The sequence below is a fragment of the Vanellus vanellus genome, assembly GCF_965231255.1.
Source record: "Vanellus vanellus genome assembly, chromosome: 13".
Classification (NCBI taxonomy): Eukaryota; Metazoa; Chordata; class Aves; order Charadriiformes; family Charadriidae; genus Vanellus; species Vanellus vanellus.
In genome coordinates, this window is record NC_138918.1 from 19,673,698 (window position 1) to 19,690,662 (window position 16,965).

Here is a 16,965-nt window from a genome sequence, read left to right on the forward strand (position 1 = left end):
GGGGGAAAGGGAGAAGCAAAACCAAGCATGTTTTCCTCTCTCGAAACAGCAAGTTCTTTAGAAAATTGAGGTTTGTGGGTAGGACAGCCTGTTCTATTATTAAAACTTCAATGTTACTACAGTTTGAATTTCAGACAACTGTAGCACAAAACAAACAGCCCTCCCAGTCGCGGGCAGACCTAAGAGCAAACGTTAACAAGTTATCACAGCGAGTGGCAGTTGTGTACCATGCCGAATCATCACTGACCTAGCCCCGAGAAGCTGAAGGAAGCTTTGCCACTACGCCACGCGCAGTTTTGCAAGCAGGTACTACAGCATCCAAGCAGCTCATTTTCTCTGCAAGATCTTCCTGCGCTGCCTAAGAGAGATCACCCGACAGCATCTCACCGCGCCTTACAACAGCTGCGGCACTGCAGACCAAGAATGGTACTGTTGGGTTCTTTTCAGAAGAGCAGGGATTTCACAGGAGACACTTAGACCAGCTGGATTGCTGCGCCGAGTCCCAAGCCACGTTTGGCACCAGGCACGGTGCCCACTGTGTACACATTTTATGGTTCAGCATGAGGAAGCCACCACAACAGAAGGCAAGTGCACAAAGCGAGCAGTGTATCACATTTGAAATAAGCTGCCAAGTATACCCCACGGACGGTTTTCATTACAGCCGACAGTTGAGCCTCCTGTTCTGGGTGGCCACCTTCATCTACTGGGATTCGGTTTCTACCCTTTTGCCCGTCAGAAGGAACAGCTGAGCAGATCCCTAGACTTTCAGCTTTCAGCTGAAACTAGAAACTGGTCTAGTGGTTTTCTAACTCCTGCCATCTTACACAGCGTTATGTCAGTAAACAGTTACCTGCATGGCAACACACCACACAAAGCACCAAACGCAGCAAGCACCACCGTAGCATGGCTACCCTCGACTTGACAGACAAGAGCAATCCCAACCAGAAGTCTGAGGAGGAACAGTCACCCAACCTGTCTCCTGGAATTTGGGATATGTGCTGGCAAGGGAGAGCATTAATTTAACAGACGTGCCATATAAATAACAGTAACTGGCCTATCCTGTGGTATCAGAGGAGACTTGACAAACAGCAGCTGAGCTGTAGTTTTTCCACAATGAAGCATTTTACACTAATAGCACACTGTGTAAAGTGGAGATACAGAGGCATGGAAGGTCAGCCATTCTCTATGACTCAAAACGAGCTCATTTTTACAGGGCACTAGCTTCATGACGTCCTGCTTTCCCCAAGAACCAAGGGCAACACAAGGCCTATATGCAACTGCCAGAGACTGGCAGGAACACGGAGCAAACAGATAATCCGACCTTAACCACATACCACAGGTAGGAAGCTTTCTATGAAATAATTGTTACCACATACCGCTTCAAGCGATGTTACCTTCCCAAGGTAACATCTGCTGGTCTCCATCTAAGAGCATCACAGATTACTGGGCAGCCATCACACGTACTGAGGAGCCCAAGCTGCCTGGACAGCCAAGACTACTGGAGTTAAGCGATGGCTAGGCCAGTTCCATCACTGACACATCCACAGCCAGCTGCAATACCTATGTAATCCAAGACACAACTTCACCAGGCACATACCACAGGTCCAAGATGAGAGCGCTGCTTCTGAACAAATACCCACATAGTCTTCGCTGAAGTATCATGCATCTGTAGGGCTAAGTTTAGAGCACAGTCCACAGAAGCAATGATCCACGTAAACAATATTTAAGGCTTTTTTGATCCTATATCCGAGCAGAGATGTTGGATGAAGTGCTATAAAAAGTGAGTGTCCTTTGGTATAGGCAAGTACAAAATTGCAGGTTTGGGTTCTCTTACAAAACATAGGCCATTAGCCACTCCCTATTCATATACGCCCTGTATGCAACAGCGTTGACCTTGCCGCAGGCAAGTTCCACGCATATGCTCTTACAACTTACAAATTATGGCTGTGAAGTACATAGACAGGTCATAGCTGTGCCCTTTAAAGACTTTTTATAAGGCAAAGCCTTCATCAAATAGGAAGTGGCTCAAGTCCACTCGATATGCCAAAACTAAAGAGACAACAGCAGATGCAAAAGCTACATAACTTTTCCTGGAAATCCCGTCAGCCTGCTACAAAATAGCAGAGACAATCTCAAGAGCCTAGGATCCCATCAGTGCTTCAGAGCCAAAGTCATCTGGAAGCTTACCCAAAGACTGCATTGCCTGCATGTGAGAACATCGGCTGAATGCTTTGCAAAGAACACAGCCAACATGCCTCAGTCTAACTGTTCCTTGAGAAGCAACAGCTTTTTGTGATGTCTCCATCAAAGAAATGAAATGCCACTCGCTGTTCAGATGGTGTGCTCAAAGCACAGCTCGAGCAGGAGACAAATGCTGCACCAATACCTAGACAGAGCACACAACACCGGTTGGCTGACGATAGGACGTACCATTAGCTCCTTTGAAGTTTAATGTAAAGTTGAGCTGAAAGCCATGCTGTTGGCAGTACTTTTTAAATCATCATTTCAGCAAGAACCTCACAACCCCCATCTCAGAGGCATTCTGCATTTCACAGCATACACCAGAACTCTGGATCGTCTCCTAAAAGGCGACATCAATACAAGTTGTTCCTCAAAGGCTTCCAGGTCATCCAAAGAAGGGTATGAAGACAAGGAAGAGACCGGTTCCCAAGCAAAAGAAAGGCAGAGATGACCTCTCTGGATACAGTGCCACCTCAGAAGCACAGAAGAAGCACAAGAAAGGGGCAGGGTGGATAGGAGGGGAGGATTGCAGAGCCAGGAGATCAAGTCATTCTTTCCTGAAGAGCACTTTTCAGCATAAGCATTAATTGTAGAAAGTGAGCACCCCCTCCCGAGTTGAAGAAACACTCCAGATAGCTAATTCCCTGTCAGTCTTTGAATGCCACCTCTGCCCTGGACAAAGGAAAATCACTTAGCTGCACAGCGTGAGGCCGTGCAGTTATTGCCACCACGGCTCACACAATGCCAAGCTCTCGCGCTGTAGTTCTATCCCAGAGCCCTAGACAGGAATCTTCTATCGCATCTGCCAGCATTACAGGAAGATGATACACAAAAAGCACTGTAACCAGAAACAGCTTGAACACGGACATCAAGACTGTCCTGAAAAGGTATTCTGCCCTCCTACTACTAACCCACTGACCTTCTCAAAGAGGAAAAGCCCCCAGATGCCAAGCAAGCTTTCCAAGGGCAAGCTAGGGAGCGAAGCACCAAGCCAGAACCCACCCTGGAAAACAGAAGTGAGCCTGCTTTCCTCAGCGCACCCCCTGCTTCGGCAGCAAGGGAAACCTTCCCACAGGGAGGCAGCACATGGCTGCTTCAGCAAAGGAACAGAGGCAAGACTGGCTAGCGTCTCACCAAGGGTCAGGCAAGGTAGTGCTTCCCCCCCACCCCCCCAGCAGTCACTGGTCCTCTGCCAGGACCTGCCTCCTGAGCTCAGCATGCATCACTCCCCAGGGACAGAAAGGAGGTGAAAGAAGAACCAGGTCACAGACCTCTGTTTCTCCACATCGCAGAGAATTTGGCCAAGTATCACATGTCCGGAGGCTGCAGAGGTAGCAGTAACAGTGAGCCCTTGCCCATCGGTCCACCACGCGCTACCTGTGCGGAGGCCAACATAAGCAGCTCCACGCTTCCTCCCATCCTCAACTGGAGCCAGCTCCGACAGCGTGGCCGCTGCTCAGGCAACCACTAGCACTCAGATCCCAAATCAGTTCTGCAGCTCCGGGAGCAGATCCCGACTTCATTCTGTACTGCTGAAGAGCACTGAATCAGCACGAGTGGATACTGCACATCCCACAGGGAAGGTGAATCAATGCCACTCTGAAATCCTTGGATCAAAGGCAACACATCACAAAACATAATTGTGTAGGCATGTTTTGAATAGGCCTTATTGGCTGCATCTGACCTCATGCAGAAAGCCCGGATGCCCAATTACTGGTAAGTGGAACAGACATTTCTGCACTTCAGACATTTGTGACTCACTGGGAGGCTTGGTTTTGCCACAGCTCCCCAGCTCTCCCCCCTCCCTCTCCAATTATTAATGCTCCAAGTTTAAAAGACTTGTTGCATTATGCTAATGGGCCAGTTGGGTACAAGATGTACACTGAGGGACTGAAGCAACAAATCCAGATTTGCTTGTTAAGATGTTAATGCCTCAGAGCTACATGGGAATAGGGAGCTAACAGGAGGGAGAAAAAAAAATCCAGTTGCCACAAAGCCAAAAAAGTCTGTCCTCTTTTGAGGTGCTCATTCCCATCTTCTACCACGTCATTTGTCTTCACTAGTCAGGGGCTCATTCATTAGCTCTATGTGAATGATGATCTGTGTATGAATCACACTGCTCACTAATGATTCACACGGTTGTAAAAGAGGGTATCAGGCTGACAAACTACCAAAGGCTATAAAACACTTAGTAGAGTTCTTGTCTGACACGTAACCATTCTCCCAGATCAGGTCATTTTCTGCCACTTGCTAGCGTGTATTCTCAAAACAGCACTCCCTAATTGTTGCTGTAATTCAAAAGGAACAGGTAGAGCAGGCGGATGAGAAAGCCCGGGAAATGTTTTATGACAATTAGAGACAGGCAACCAGCAGGGTGTCAACAATCCTTTGGAGATTCTCCCCTGCTCCCGCTGCCTTCTCACCTGGCAGAGGGAGAGGGCAACTTGCTCAGACCACCCATCCTCGACACCACCAAAACACAAGCTCTTCACAGACGCTGCCTTAGTCCGGAGAGGTCTGATCAGCGCCGCTCACATGAAATCCACGTTTGGCTTCCAACCCCAGCACTATGGAGAGTGGCAGCCTGCAGAGACTCAAAGAGTCAAAGCGGGGAATTGGCGTGTACGCAGCTGCAGTACATCCTATGCGATTACCTGCCACAGAGCCCTCAGGTATCACTTCTGCCCTGGACTATTTCTATTCTGGCCCCTCTCAAAATTGTCCTCCTTCTCCTCACACTACTGGAAGCAAAAGGTAGTATTAATACTATAGCCTTCACCTCTGTAACAGAAACATGACCTCCTTTAGAAACCACCCTTAAGACAAGCGGGCTGAGAGCGCGCTACTTCGAGGAAATAATTCGGCTTGGGTAAGAACTTAAAACACAACCTCTTCCCTAAACACTCCACACTTTAATGATGGATCATAAAGCCAGAGCACAAAACTCACTGGCAGTAAAGATAAATTCTACATGCCACCCCACAGATGCTACTCTTCCAGTCCTTGCCCCACTCATCTGTCTCACATTCCCCACAGAGCGAGAAAACTGCCATTTACCCCATGGCTGGCCCAGCCCAGCGTCCAGCAGAAGCAAGAGACTTTTAGCAAAGGCAGGTCCACGGGAGACATCAGCTTGCTCTGGAGAGATCCTCAAAGCTATCCCACGACTGGCACTAGTATGACATACCAGCACTGCAACCTAATTAACACAGCACAAGTTGGAAAACCAAGCAGTACCTTGCCACAGCACTGCCCCTTCACAGATCGACCAGCTCACCCAGGCCCAGTTCAAGGTCTCCATCACACTCCACGTCCTAAGGTGAAAGCTTCAGCTCTGCAGAAACAGATCCTGTATCAATGCTTAAACTGTTTCCCAGAGCCCAAACCCAAGGCACAGCCACAACGACAAACTGATCCTGATCAAGAAGGTAGGGGAAGAGATCTGCTGCCAGCCTGGGAGTAGGGGAGGGAGCCTCTGAACCCACACATCTCTGGCAGCGCAGCCAGAAACCAGTCACAGCGATGAAAGACCACACCAAATCCTCCTGATGTATGACATCACTTAAAGACAAGATAGTTATAGTGGTACTTGCCTAGACATGGTGGTATTGTTACACTCACATAAGGTAAAGTACACCACTATATATGGTGTACTACACCTTACATGCATATATGGTGCAGTAGAGGAATTCACACCAGAGTTAAGACTCAACTATTCAACAGTTACTCCAGCCCAGTTACAACTTCAGTGGAACAAAGCTGTACAGCACCCGCTACCAGCGGAAGCGGCCATCTACAGTCAAGTGCTGCAGACGCTCCCAGGAGCGACTGAGTATTTGCACTGCCTAATTCAGGAGAGAAATACAGCTCACCGACGCAGTGCAACGTAACCCCCAGCACCACCAGCTTCCCAGCACTTCGTTCAAAAGAAATCAGGAACAAGGCAAACCCGTACAGGACATCTACTTGCAACTGACCCCACTCATTCTCTAAATGCGTCCCAGCAGCTAGCGCTGCTGCAGCATTCACAGCTGCAGTGTTAACCCACAAGAATGTGGGCTTTCAAGTCACTTTTGGAAAGGCCCACCACACTAACAGTAAAACAGGCCAAGACTGTCTCGTTCTCCAGAACCACCAGGTTGTCCAAACAAGTCTCAGCCTTGCCAACTTGCCTGGTCACAAAAGCGGAATCATCCCAGGACACCCCAGAAGGAGGCGCGGAGGTGCGCAGCCTACCACCCACCTTCACCCAAGCAACCTCCCATCCCTGTCGCACAAGGCTGGGAAACAGCAGCAGCTCGAGGCTAATTCCACAGTTGGGCCCTTCCACCAGGAGACCAGCAAGGTTCCAGACGGACTGCAGGAGAACACAGCTGCCAATGATGCTTCCTGCAACACAAGCTGTACACATCATTTATGTCTAAGCAACAGGTCAGTTTTTCACCCTCAAGAACAACTGTATGGTTCACTTTGCAGGAACTCCCACGCATTTTCAAGCCTCTGTCCTTCCTGGTAACTTTTTATTTGCCTCACGTTTGGTTTCTCCCATATAGCGGATGAGAGTCTCAACTTGGCAGAATCTAAACCCTAGCAGGAAACTGCATCGCTTTGCTTTCCCATGGCTCTGGAGACACCAAGACTTCTCCTTCTCTGCCATCTCTGCATTCTCCTGCCTCAATACGTTTCTTCCAGTTACAACCAGAATAAGTTACTTGTTCAGACTTAGTTTCTGCATTTACTCTGAAGCCTGCACATGCCCCCACCTTCCAAATTAGTTTGGAAAAATGTTCTTTGACACACTCTGTCAACCTTAGTCATGCTTGCAGACAGAGCCTTCAAAGACACCACTCTCTTTGCCTCCTCCTTCCCCGTTTCAGTAAAATAACTAATAAGGATTACTGCTCTGAACAGGAGTCTAGCCCTGCCTCTAAGTTCAAGGCAGGAGAGATGTCTCAAAGGAGCAGGTTCCTGAAGGTTTTACCACCCTAATGCAGCTCCGCACCCTACACCAGCACCTGCTGCACTCTCACTCAGGGTCAGAAAGTCCACCTGCACAGAGGAGTTAGTAAACAGTTTCCAAGCAGAGCCATTTGCAGGAAGGAAGCCCTCATTTCTAAGACTCTGAGTTTTCCAAACATGATTCGGATGTGACACCTCGGGCCTAAGCCTGCAAGGAGACTGCTAGTTGTTGCTGATACTTGACTTTGCCAAGCATTTACAGCTTAGATTAGCAGAAAAAACTGACCATAGCTCTGCTAACTATTCAGAACTGCAAAGACCAAAGGAACAAAGAGTGATTGTCAGTTTAACACCAACACTGGAAAACTGCATGAAGCAACAGCAGAAAAGCCCCAAGAGAGCAGGGATAAGGGGAAAAACACACTGGTTAATACAGCTTCTACTTGAGCTGCTGCAACATCCACATGCAAAGACATGGCTGCAACTTTGGGGGGGGCACAGTCTTTCACCAAGATTCTGTTTTACAAAAATCTAACTGCAGGCTGAAAGCAGAATCCCTTTGTAGGGGAGAAGCAGAGATGCTCAATGAAAGTCTGAGCACTCCAAGCTACCAGAGATGAATGACAAGGCTACACTTCTCACAAGGGCTTAACTTGTTTATCACCAGCCTTTTACCCTCATCTTCTTCTGGCTAGAAAGGTTAATTGCCTGTAGCACAGAACTTGGGCCCTTTTGCTCTCCCTCGTACATACTCTGCAGGTACCAGCTACTCCCCCTTCCCCTCTCACCACATCAGAAAGATCAACTCATTAACTTTGTACAGCATCAGACAGTTTGCAACTCGACTTTGGAAGAGCTAGGAGGAGATAACAGACTTCTGTTTTAGGAAGCAAGATACAGACAAAAGCTCCTTCTACTCCCTGCCAGCAGAGATAGGGTTTTGGGGTGGGTTTGGGCGTTTTAAAAATTATTTTTCATTGTTCTGATTTGCCAGATTCTTGCTATCCAGAGATCAGCGAGGAAGCCAGCTTTCCTAAACAGGGCTGGAAAAATAACATGGGACATTCTTGCTAGGACATTACATTAAAGTTTGAGAAGCAGTCTTACCCTCGCTGGCCTCTAGCTGATCTGGTACAGCTGAAGCTCTAGTCTTCTCCCTTGGTTTTCTGACCAACTGCTGCCACTTACCTCATCTATCCCAGACACGATAAATGCATTTCCTTGCTCTCACGCTCATTTAACATTTTGATAACATTCTGCAGATTTCATTGAGATTTTCCCAGAATAGCTGGGTAACGGGAGAGGTGCCTGAGCTGCCACATGTGAATTGAATGCCTAGCTCCAGCTTCCTCCATTTCCCATCCCTTTGATCCACCGCGGGAGCAAGCAGCATATGAAACTGGGACACTGCTGCTGGGTCACTATTAGGAGTACATGAGTAAGGGAAGGTGGAGACGCTGAGGACTCCCTGGCCGTCCACATCACTGAATTTGAAGGCTTTGCCCCCTAACCCACCCCAGAACAGGTCTTCCTACTTCACAGGAAGAGGAAGCGACTCTCCCAAAGGCCGGAAAAGCCTGTTTCACTGCCTCGCACCTCTTGTGCCAGGGAGCCTAATGCTTCTGGTGACAAAAGCCACAGCATCTCTTCCCCTTACTGGACCCAAACAGACTAGGATAATTTTAGCTAGGACTCTCTAGAAGCATGACGTGCATTTACACATAACCAGCATAACCTTGCTTATAGCAAGGATTGCTAGCATCAGCAGCCTTCGTCAGGTGGCGGTTTAGCAGCTAGCACACATATTAAATTAAGGAACAGCAGTATCACGACATCTACAAGATATGCTGGATCCAGAGGGCTCAGCTAAACCTCCTACACGTATTTTATTGTGCTTGCAGCACCTTTACCATGAAGTAGAGATGTGCCAGGGATCACTGTTGGGGAAGAGGGCAGACACCTGGGCTGTGGCCCCAGGAAGCTGTTACCCCTAACAGCCGCTTGCTCCAAGCCAGCCCTTCAGCCTCACCTCTCCCAGGAGCTCTCCAATACCAGCTTTAATCTTGTTCTCTGCAACATTCACCTATTATAAACAACACGAGAGCTGAAGCTGCTAAAGGTAGACACCTTTACCTTGCCACCACATTTTGCATCTGGGAGAGCCAAAATGCTAACTGTACGTTTCCAAAACACCGCTCGGCCTCCCTCAGCGCTGTTACAGGGACCGATAGCCCTTTTCACAAACTGCAATGGATATCCGTAGCTCCTCAAGTCCTTTCAACTTCACGGCAGAAATCATTTACATGCTCCTATACTTGCTGGGACCTCCCCACGAGTACAACGCATGCTGTCAACACTGTGTGAAGGCACAGCTGAATGATCAGCTTTGGCAGCCAAAGTCCACTCTACTGCAGGGAAGTAAAACCCTGGCTCCGCACTCCCGTTTCCCACACCCCCATCCCTTTCACAGCTACATTGTAAATCAGATTAAAAAAAAAAAAAAAACCAACTTATGGAGACCTATGGCTTGGGTTCTCCTCCTCTTTCCCCTCCTGCCTGGGTTAGTTTTCCGCTGAACAATTCCCCTGGCCTACTCTACACACAAGAACAAACGCCAGCACTACAGAAAGAACAAGACAGCATCTCGGCTTACGCAAGCTGTCCAAAGGCAACCTGCCTTTTGGGTGGCCACAGTATGATGCCAGCAGTGCTCCAGGTAGATTAACACCGGTTCAGATGAACCTATGGAAACTGGAGTGACATGGGTGGCTAAGGAGTCACCCTTCGTTTTTATTTTATTGCATTGTATACTGAGACACAGACTTTCTTTGGTATTTTACAGCTCCACTACCTATAGTTCTTACAGTTACTCAAGCCCGACTGGCTTCCCAACCTATGCAACAAGCCACTGCTGAGTTACCCGCAGAAACAGGCGCTGTGTCACCTTTGGCATGGGGCAGGCTGTAAGAACATCCAGCAATTTTACATCTGGTGGGAAAAAAATAAATCAAAGTCCCAGGACGACAGAACTGAGATTAAAGACTTTAAATTTAACGCTATCCATACTGTGGAAGAGCTTGCTTTCAGGGAAATGGAGCTAAGCACTGCCACTGGAAGGTGAAGGGGTGAGAAAGATCAAGTAAGTGTCAGTAAGAGAAGTAATAAAGTAACCGCTGCCTCGGCCCCTGCCTCCCTGCCCTTACCCTCCTGCCTTCCCCGAGCCCGCCGGTCCCCTGGGAGGAGCCCAAGCCTGCACGGGGGCCAGAGGAGCCGTCTACTCCAGCTGGAATCCGCCGTTCCCCGGTGCCAGCTGGCACGGGGCGGCCAGGGGGCACGGCCAGGCCGGACGCGACGTGGAGCTGGGCAGCAGCGGGGCCGAGGCAGGCACCTGTGACACCCCCGCGGGGGCGGCCGGAGGGAACTCATCCGCTTGGGGGGGGTATGAGGGGGGTGGAAGAGCCGACGAGCAGAGGCCAGGCCGAGGCCAGCGGGGAGCTCGGAGGCAGCGTTGCCCTTTTCCCCTGCGGGAAACACGGTCACGCTTCCTCTCTCCGGCCGAGCCTTCCCCGGTGTCCCGGGGGGAGGACTAGGCCCTCCCGGCCCCGGTCGCCGGGGTTCACACCCGCTGTTTTCTCCAAGCCCCTGAGCGGCCGCGGGGACCCAGCCGCTTCACCACGCGGCGAGACAAAAGGGCACCGGGGCCCGGGAAAGGGCGGCCGGGCCGGGGCTACGCCTCGCCCTCCCCGCGCCCCCGGGACCGGCCGGCAGCCCCCTCGCTCCGCTTCCCGCTCCGCTTCCCGCTCCGGCCAGGACACCCCAACCCTCCCCCCCGTCCCAACCCCGCTCCCGGGGCCCGCCGCCCCCGCTGCGGCCCCCCCCTACCCCCGAGGCGGCGGCGCAGGCCCCGCCGCTCACCCGCGGGCCGCTTCCAGGCTCTTGATGAGCTTCTTGATCTTCCAGATCTCCACGTTGCGGTCGGCAGCACTGGGATCGTCCGCCATCTTCTCCCTCCTCCTCCTCCTCCTCCTCCTCCTCCTGCTGCGGCGGCGGCTGCGGCGGCCTGCGGCGGGCCGGCGGCACAGACACAGCGGTTAGACCCCGGCCCCGGCCCGGCCCCGCCGCTGCCGCCCGCCCGCCGCGCCCTCACCTCAGGCCCGCTCCCCCCCGGCGGCGCGCGGCTGGCGGCGGCGCTGACGTCGGACACCGGCTGCTCGCGCTCCCCCTCTCCGCGCTGCATGTGTTGCAATCGGCTCACATGGGGGCCCGTGACATCACTTCCGGGGGACCGGGGCGGGGGGCGGTCGCCCGCCCCGCCCGCGCGGGAGCGGGGCGCCACGCCATAGGCCGCCCGCCCGCCCGTCACCGCCCACCCCGCCCGCGCCTCTATTGGCCGCCGCTCCGCGCGGGGCACTATGGGGCGCGTAGTCCGGGGCGGGGCGTAACGGCGGCACCTCGCGAGAGCTGCGAGACCGTCCCTGGGCCCGCTTAAAGGGCCCGCGGCGGGCGGGAGCAGCGTGGCCTGGGGTTGCGTTCCTGCTGCGGTACCCCCGGCCTCGGCCCACCCGCTGCTGGGCCAGGGTCCGCGGCAGCGCCCCGCTTGAGGCCTGCGCGACATCAGGGCCTGCTCTGCCCCGGCACCGCCACCCCGGGGCCTGTGCCACCTCAGGGCCTGCCCTGCCCGGGCCCTGCGGTTGGCTCCGGTGTCACCCTCTGGGGACACCTGTGTCACACCTCATGCCACCCTCTGTGCTGACAGCCCGCCGGACGGGGAGTGGAGCGTGCGTCCCCCCTCCCGGGTCCCCTGGGCCACCCCCCCCTCCCCGTAGTGCCCAGCATTGCTGGTTTGGGGGAGCTGCAGCCATCCCCGCACACATGGGGGGCTTCTCTCCCTCCCGCCAGGCCCTGTCCCTGCGGCAGCCGCTGCCCCACGGCACGGCCAAAGCCCACAGCCCGCATTTGGGAAATGCCTGGTCCCTCCTGGCCCACGGTCACCAAGGTGTGGAGGAAGCCAAGCAGGGCAGGAGGCCCAGAGAATGGAGATGTGGGCACACGGAAGTATTTTATGGAGCCACAAGTTATCTCGCGTTTCTCCTTTCCCTGGAAACATCACCTTTCTGCTGTCCTTACCAGTGCCACAAGCAGGAGTGACATGCGATGGCTACAGAAGTCTTGGCCAAGCTCGGATGTGAGCTCAAGGTGCTGCTGGGAAGGCACCCATGAAATGGTGGCTGTCTGGAGAAGGGCAGCGAGACTGGCCAGAGATTTAGGCGACGGTGGGGAAATGGTACCCAGAAGAGCCCCGGGTGGAGGTGGTGGTGGCTGGCGGGGGGGGCAGACGGTGCCCCCGCAGCCACGTTCTGGAAGGGGAAGATAAGCGCCGGGCTGGCTGGCGTCCCTGCGCAAGGGGTGAGGGCCTCCCTGCCCCAGGGTATGGCTGCAGTCTGGCCCTGCAGCCCTGCAGCCCTGCGGCACCCTCCTGCAGAAACTCCTTTTCCCAGTCCCCAAAGAGTGGGGGGCTCACACCAGCCCCTCCCCGGGGAGCAGGGTCTACTGCACCCCTCCACAGCACCCATGGGCTGCGGCTTCTCTTACTAATGCATTATTTGAGGTGACTCATAATGGCAGTCCCTGGCTCTTGGAGAGCACATCTTGGTTTGGTGACAAACTCTTGCCAGGACAATGGGGCTGTGCGGAGCTGACCCCCCTGCGCACATCTGAGCGCACCTCCAAGAACCACTTCTAAACACACCCACAGCCTCGCTGCCTGGGTTTGCAAACCCACAATCTGCCTTTTTTTGTCCCAAAGATGCTAGGCAGTGGGTTTGGGAGTGCTGCAGCCTACTGTTTCTGCCTCATGGATAGCCCAAAATGGGACCAGCTGGAAACGCGGTAATTAAATGATGCTGAAGCAGTTTTTTTGTGTTGTTTTTGTTTCTTTTTTTTTTTTTATTAGTAAGTGATAGCAGAGAGGCTGCTTCCCTGCTGCCACCCCAGAGCTGACACTCTCCTGGTGATGCTCAGCAGGCACCAACAGCTGGATAATGGGGGGGGTTCGTAGCCATGGTGTCTCCCCCAGCCCCAATCTGCCTCCCTGGGACATGCCATCAGCCTGGTCACCACCCCTGCCCTGCCCAGGGAGAGCCCGGCCCCTGTGCTGTGCCATGCCATGCCGCAGGGGGATTGTGCTCCTGGGATGGCAAACGCCACCATAGCCCGAGCCCGCTGCAGCCTCCTCTCTCACCTCTGCTGCCCCCGGGTCTGGCGCGGCCCCCTGATAGAGCAGCATGGAAGCCCTGCTGGGAGCTGGGCACTGGGCACAGCTGGGCAGCACGGTCACCTGAGCAGGGATCCGGCTGTGACTCAGCCTGGAGTTGGGTTTTTCTATCAACAGGGTCACACTGGAGAGACGCTGTGAATTTCTGAACTGCCTGGTTGGAGTCCCGTTTCTCTGCTGGGGCTGAGCAACTATCAGTTTCAACCCCATCAGGTATTGTTTTTCCACGTGCATCTGGTCCCACACAGCCCTTTATAATCCTCCTTGAAACAGAAGGATTATGCCTGGCTTTAGGAGATGATCTGCTGAGATGGAAGTTTGTGTCATATCCCTGATATGACAAGGCAGGGTGTACAGAGACGAGCAGGCAGACAACATCTTACCCCGTGCTTCCCTGGCAATCCCGCTTTTCCTATCTGATCCAGGGACTCTGCTCCAAAAAGCACCCGCTGAGCATCCCAGACCGATGCAACCACTTTGCCCTGGCACTTTCTGCTCCAGCCTCCCCGACGCGACAGACGCTGCCATCGGTTCCCCCCGCTGCTCTCCCACCGGCTGGCTGACACAGATGCCGAGCAGCGCCTGTCTCCGGCAGCCGGCACAGCTCCGCGGGAAGGAGGAGGGAGCCAAGAGCAGCGACGGGGGCAGAGCCACTGAATTAGAGAGAACTTTTCCGATAGACAGCTGCACTATTTAGAGAGGTGTTCTAAAAAGGAGCCGTGCCTTCACAGCGCGCTGGCAGTCACAGGCTTGCGGAGAAGGGGGAGAGACCCCATCTCGTTTTCCTCCTGCCGTCCCTGGGGACGCCGAGCATCCTCTGCCTGCGCAGGCAGCGCAGCAGGTCCCCATCCTCAGCAGGGGGAAACACACTGCGGCTGTCCTCAGCCGGAGGAAAACACTTTTAGGAAAGGAAAAGAAGGCAGACAAGCAGAGATAACATGCACCAGATTGAAATCTCAGCCTTCCCTCCCCTATTAGAGTCAGGCAGGAGCTGTGACGCTGGAATCCACCGTCCCAGTCCTGTTTGTGTTACTGACCGTTATTATTTTAAGGCATTCTGACTTGCAGAGCGCAAGGACGCTGTGCCTTGCGCTGACCGTCTCCCACCCGCAGAGGACACGGTGAGAGGATGCAGGCAGGTGGAAACACGCAGCACAAACATCCCTTGGTCACCTTTTTCCCCCAAAGAACACATGCCAAACTTTTCTTAATCACTATCATACACAGACCAGCAATTTATTCCAGACCTGCAGCACTGCTGGGGCTACGGGCTTCCTAAGATGAGTATCGGCCTACGTGGGAAATGACAGCGGGCAATGAACCCCAAACGCCCTTTCTCCTGGTGCTGACAGATGCTTTCCCAGCGGCAGGACGGCAGCAGTTACTCCTCAGGACAGGAGTTGCTCCGTCTCCTGCCTTCCCGGCACTTTTTCACAGCAAGAAGCTGTTCTTAGCATGACACGCATCACCCGATTTCGCTTTTGCCTCCCCAATTCAATAATTTAGCTTATAAAGGAGGAGCTAAGAACAGCTCATTAAAAAATAAAGATCATCTATGAAAGATGCATTTAAAGTGTGATAGGGAAAATAATTCATTGAAGAAGTAAAGGCCAACCCCGGTCAATGATTCAGGACCCTTGAGGCTGCGAGATGATGATCCATCGCCTTTGCCCCGACTACAAGCCCGGAACAGAGGTAAAAGCGTGCGAGCGGCAGCAGCACTGTCCCGGGCTGCCCCCGACTCCGCTGCAGGAACATCTGGCTGCGGTTTCAGGCAGACAGCAGGAAAAGCTTCCACGGAGGATGGTTTTTAACCTGTTTCACTTAAGGACGTTTCCTTTCAGCACCTGACATACCCAACTGGCTTTGCCGGAGAATCCCTCCTCTTTTTCAGACTGTGGTTTTATACAGGGGATCAATTTTGCCAGGAGCAGCAGCACAGGGAAATTCAGGACAGAAACCACCTGCGGCTGAGTTTTGCAAAGGAGATTATTCTGAGGAGAAGCAGAGCCAAGTGCTCCCGACCATTACCAAACCCCCGTATAGGACAGGAACAGGGCTATGCTGTGACAGCATGAAACACGTGGTTTCACACATAAGGCACGTGCAGTTGCATACCTAGATGGCACAAACAGCCCTTGGGAGCAGCAGTAGCTGTGAACACGCAAATCCTCGGCCACATGTTCCTCAAAGCACCCAGGGAACCATTCTGTCACGCGATCCAAGTATCTCTGAGCCTGCCATGACCCATCTGTGACAAATCGAAGCCCTGCCACTTAAAAACCCAACAAAACAGGACCTGGACCCATGCGTGATGAGCTTGTAACCACTCAGAGACCCGTGGAAGACCCACGTTCACATGAAAGCCCCGCAGGCTGGCCTGCTGCACCGTACAGTCCCCCTGTAACCAGCCGTGGCAGTTAGGAGCCTTAGATCCCACTAACTCCCCTGGTGAAAGCAAAGCGCTGAATTTTGGGTTGGAACTCCGCAGTCTGCCTGACGCCAGGCAGCTCAATGTTCTGAATGGCTAAGAACCCCCTCTGCACACCCGCTTCCCTCACCATGGCACACCGAGCATGCCGCAGGCTGAGCACTGAAGGCATTGCCTCTTACTGCCTCCTATGGCTACACCAGGCCCCTTCCTCACCTTCTTTTATACCCAGGCCAAAATGCTTCAAGCTCCATAGAATGGTTTAGGTTGGAAGGGACCTTGAAGATCACCTCATTTGCAACCCCCCTGCCCTGGGCAGGGACACCTCCCACCAGCCCAGGTTGCTACAAGCCCCATCCAACCTGGCCTTGAACACCTCCGGGGATGGGGCAGCCACAGCTTCTCTGGGCAACCTGCACCAGGGGCTCACCACCCTCAAAGAAAAAATTTCTTCCTAATATCTAAATCTCCCCTCTTTCAGTTCCCCCTTGTCCTGTGGCTCCATTCCCAGATCAAGAGTCCCTCCCCAGCTCTCCTGGAGCCCCTTCAGATACTGGAAGGCCGCTATGAGGTCTCCCCAAAGCCTTCTCTTCTCCAGGCTGAACACCCCCAACTCTCTCAGCCTGTCCTCCCAGCAGAGGGGCTCCAGCCCTCAGAGCATCTCTGTGGCCTCCTCTGGACCTGCTCCAACAGGTCCACGTCTTTCCTATGTTGGGTGCTCCAGAGCTGGATGAAGTACTCCAGGTGGGGCCTCACCAGAAGAGTAGAGGGAAAGAATCACCTCCCATCTCACTTTACAGTTAGATCACCCATTCAGCTTTAAAGCAGGGTTCCCACCCCCCCCCCCCCCCCCCCCGCTTCAATGTGCCAGGCTGATTAAAGCAGAAGCTGCTTCCAGTCTTTCTTGCTAGGACTGCCAGGGAGGGCTCAGTCTTGGTTCCTTCCAGTCCTGAGCTTAAAAGAAAATTCACAGAATGAAGACTTGCTGCCTTCCCTAATAGCTTCTCTTAATTAGGAGACTGTCTAGAGTGCCAGACAAAAGGAATCCTTTCCTCCCTCC

At 53.2% G+C, this 16,965-nt stretch overlaps 1 protein-coding gene across 2 annotated transcripts in view; it reads right to left on the reverse strand.

The window, feature by feature from the left end:
• ETF1 (eukaryotic translation termination factor 1) overlaps positions 1 to 11,313 on the reverse strand; it is a 28,040-nt gene extending 16,727 nt beyond the window's left edge. For both annotated transcript variants that reach the window (XM_082490043.1, XM_082490042.1), the window contains exon 1: positions 11,116 to 11,313. In XM_082490043.1, the coding sequence (XP_082346169.1) occupies positions 11,116 to 11,201 (86 nt within the window). In that variant the 5' untranslated portion in view covers positions 11,202 to 11,313. The remainder of the gene's footprint in view (positions 1 to 11,115) is intronic.
• Positions 11,314 to 16,965: the final 5,652 nt, after the last annotated feature.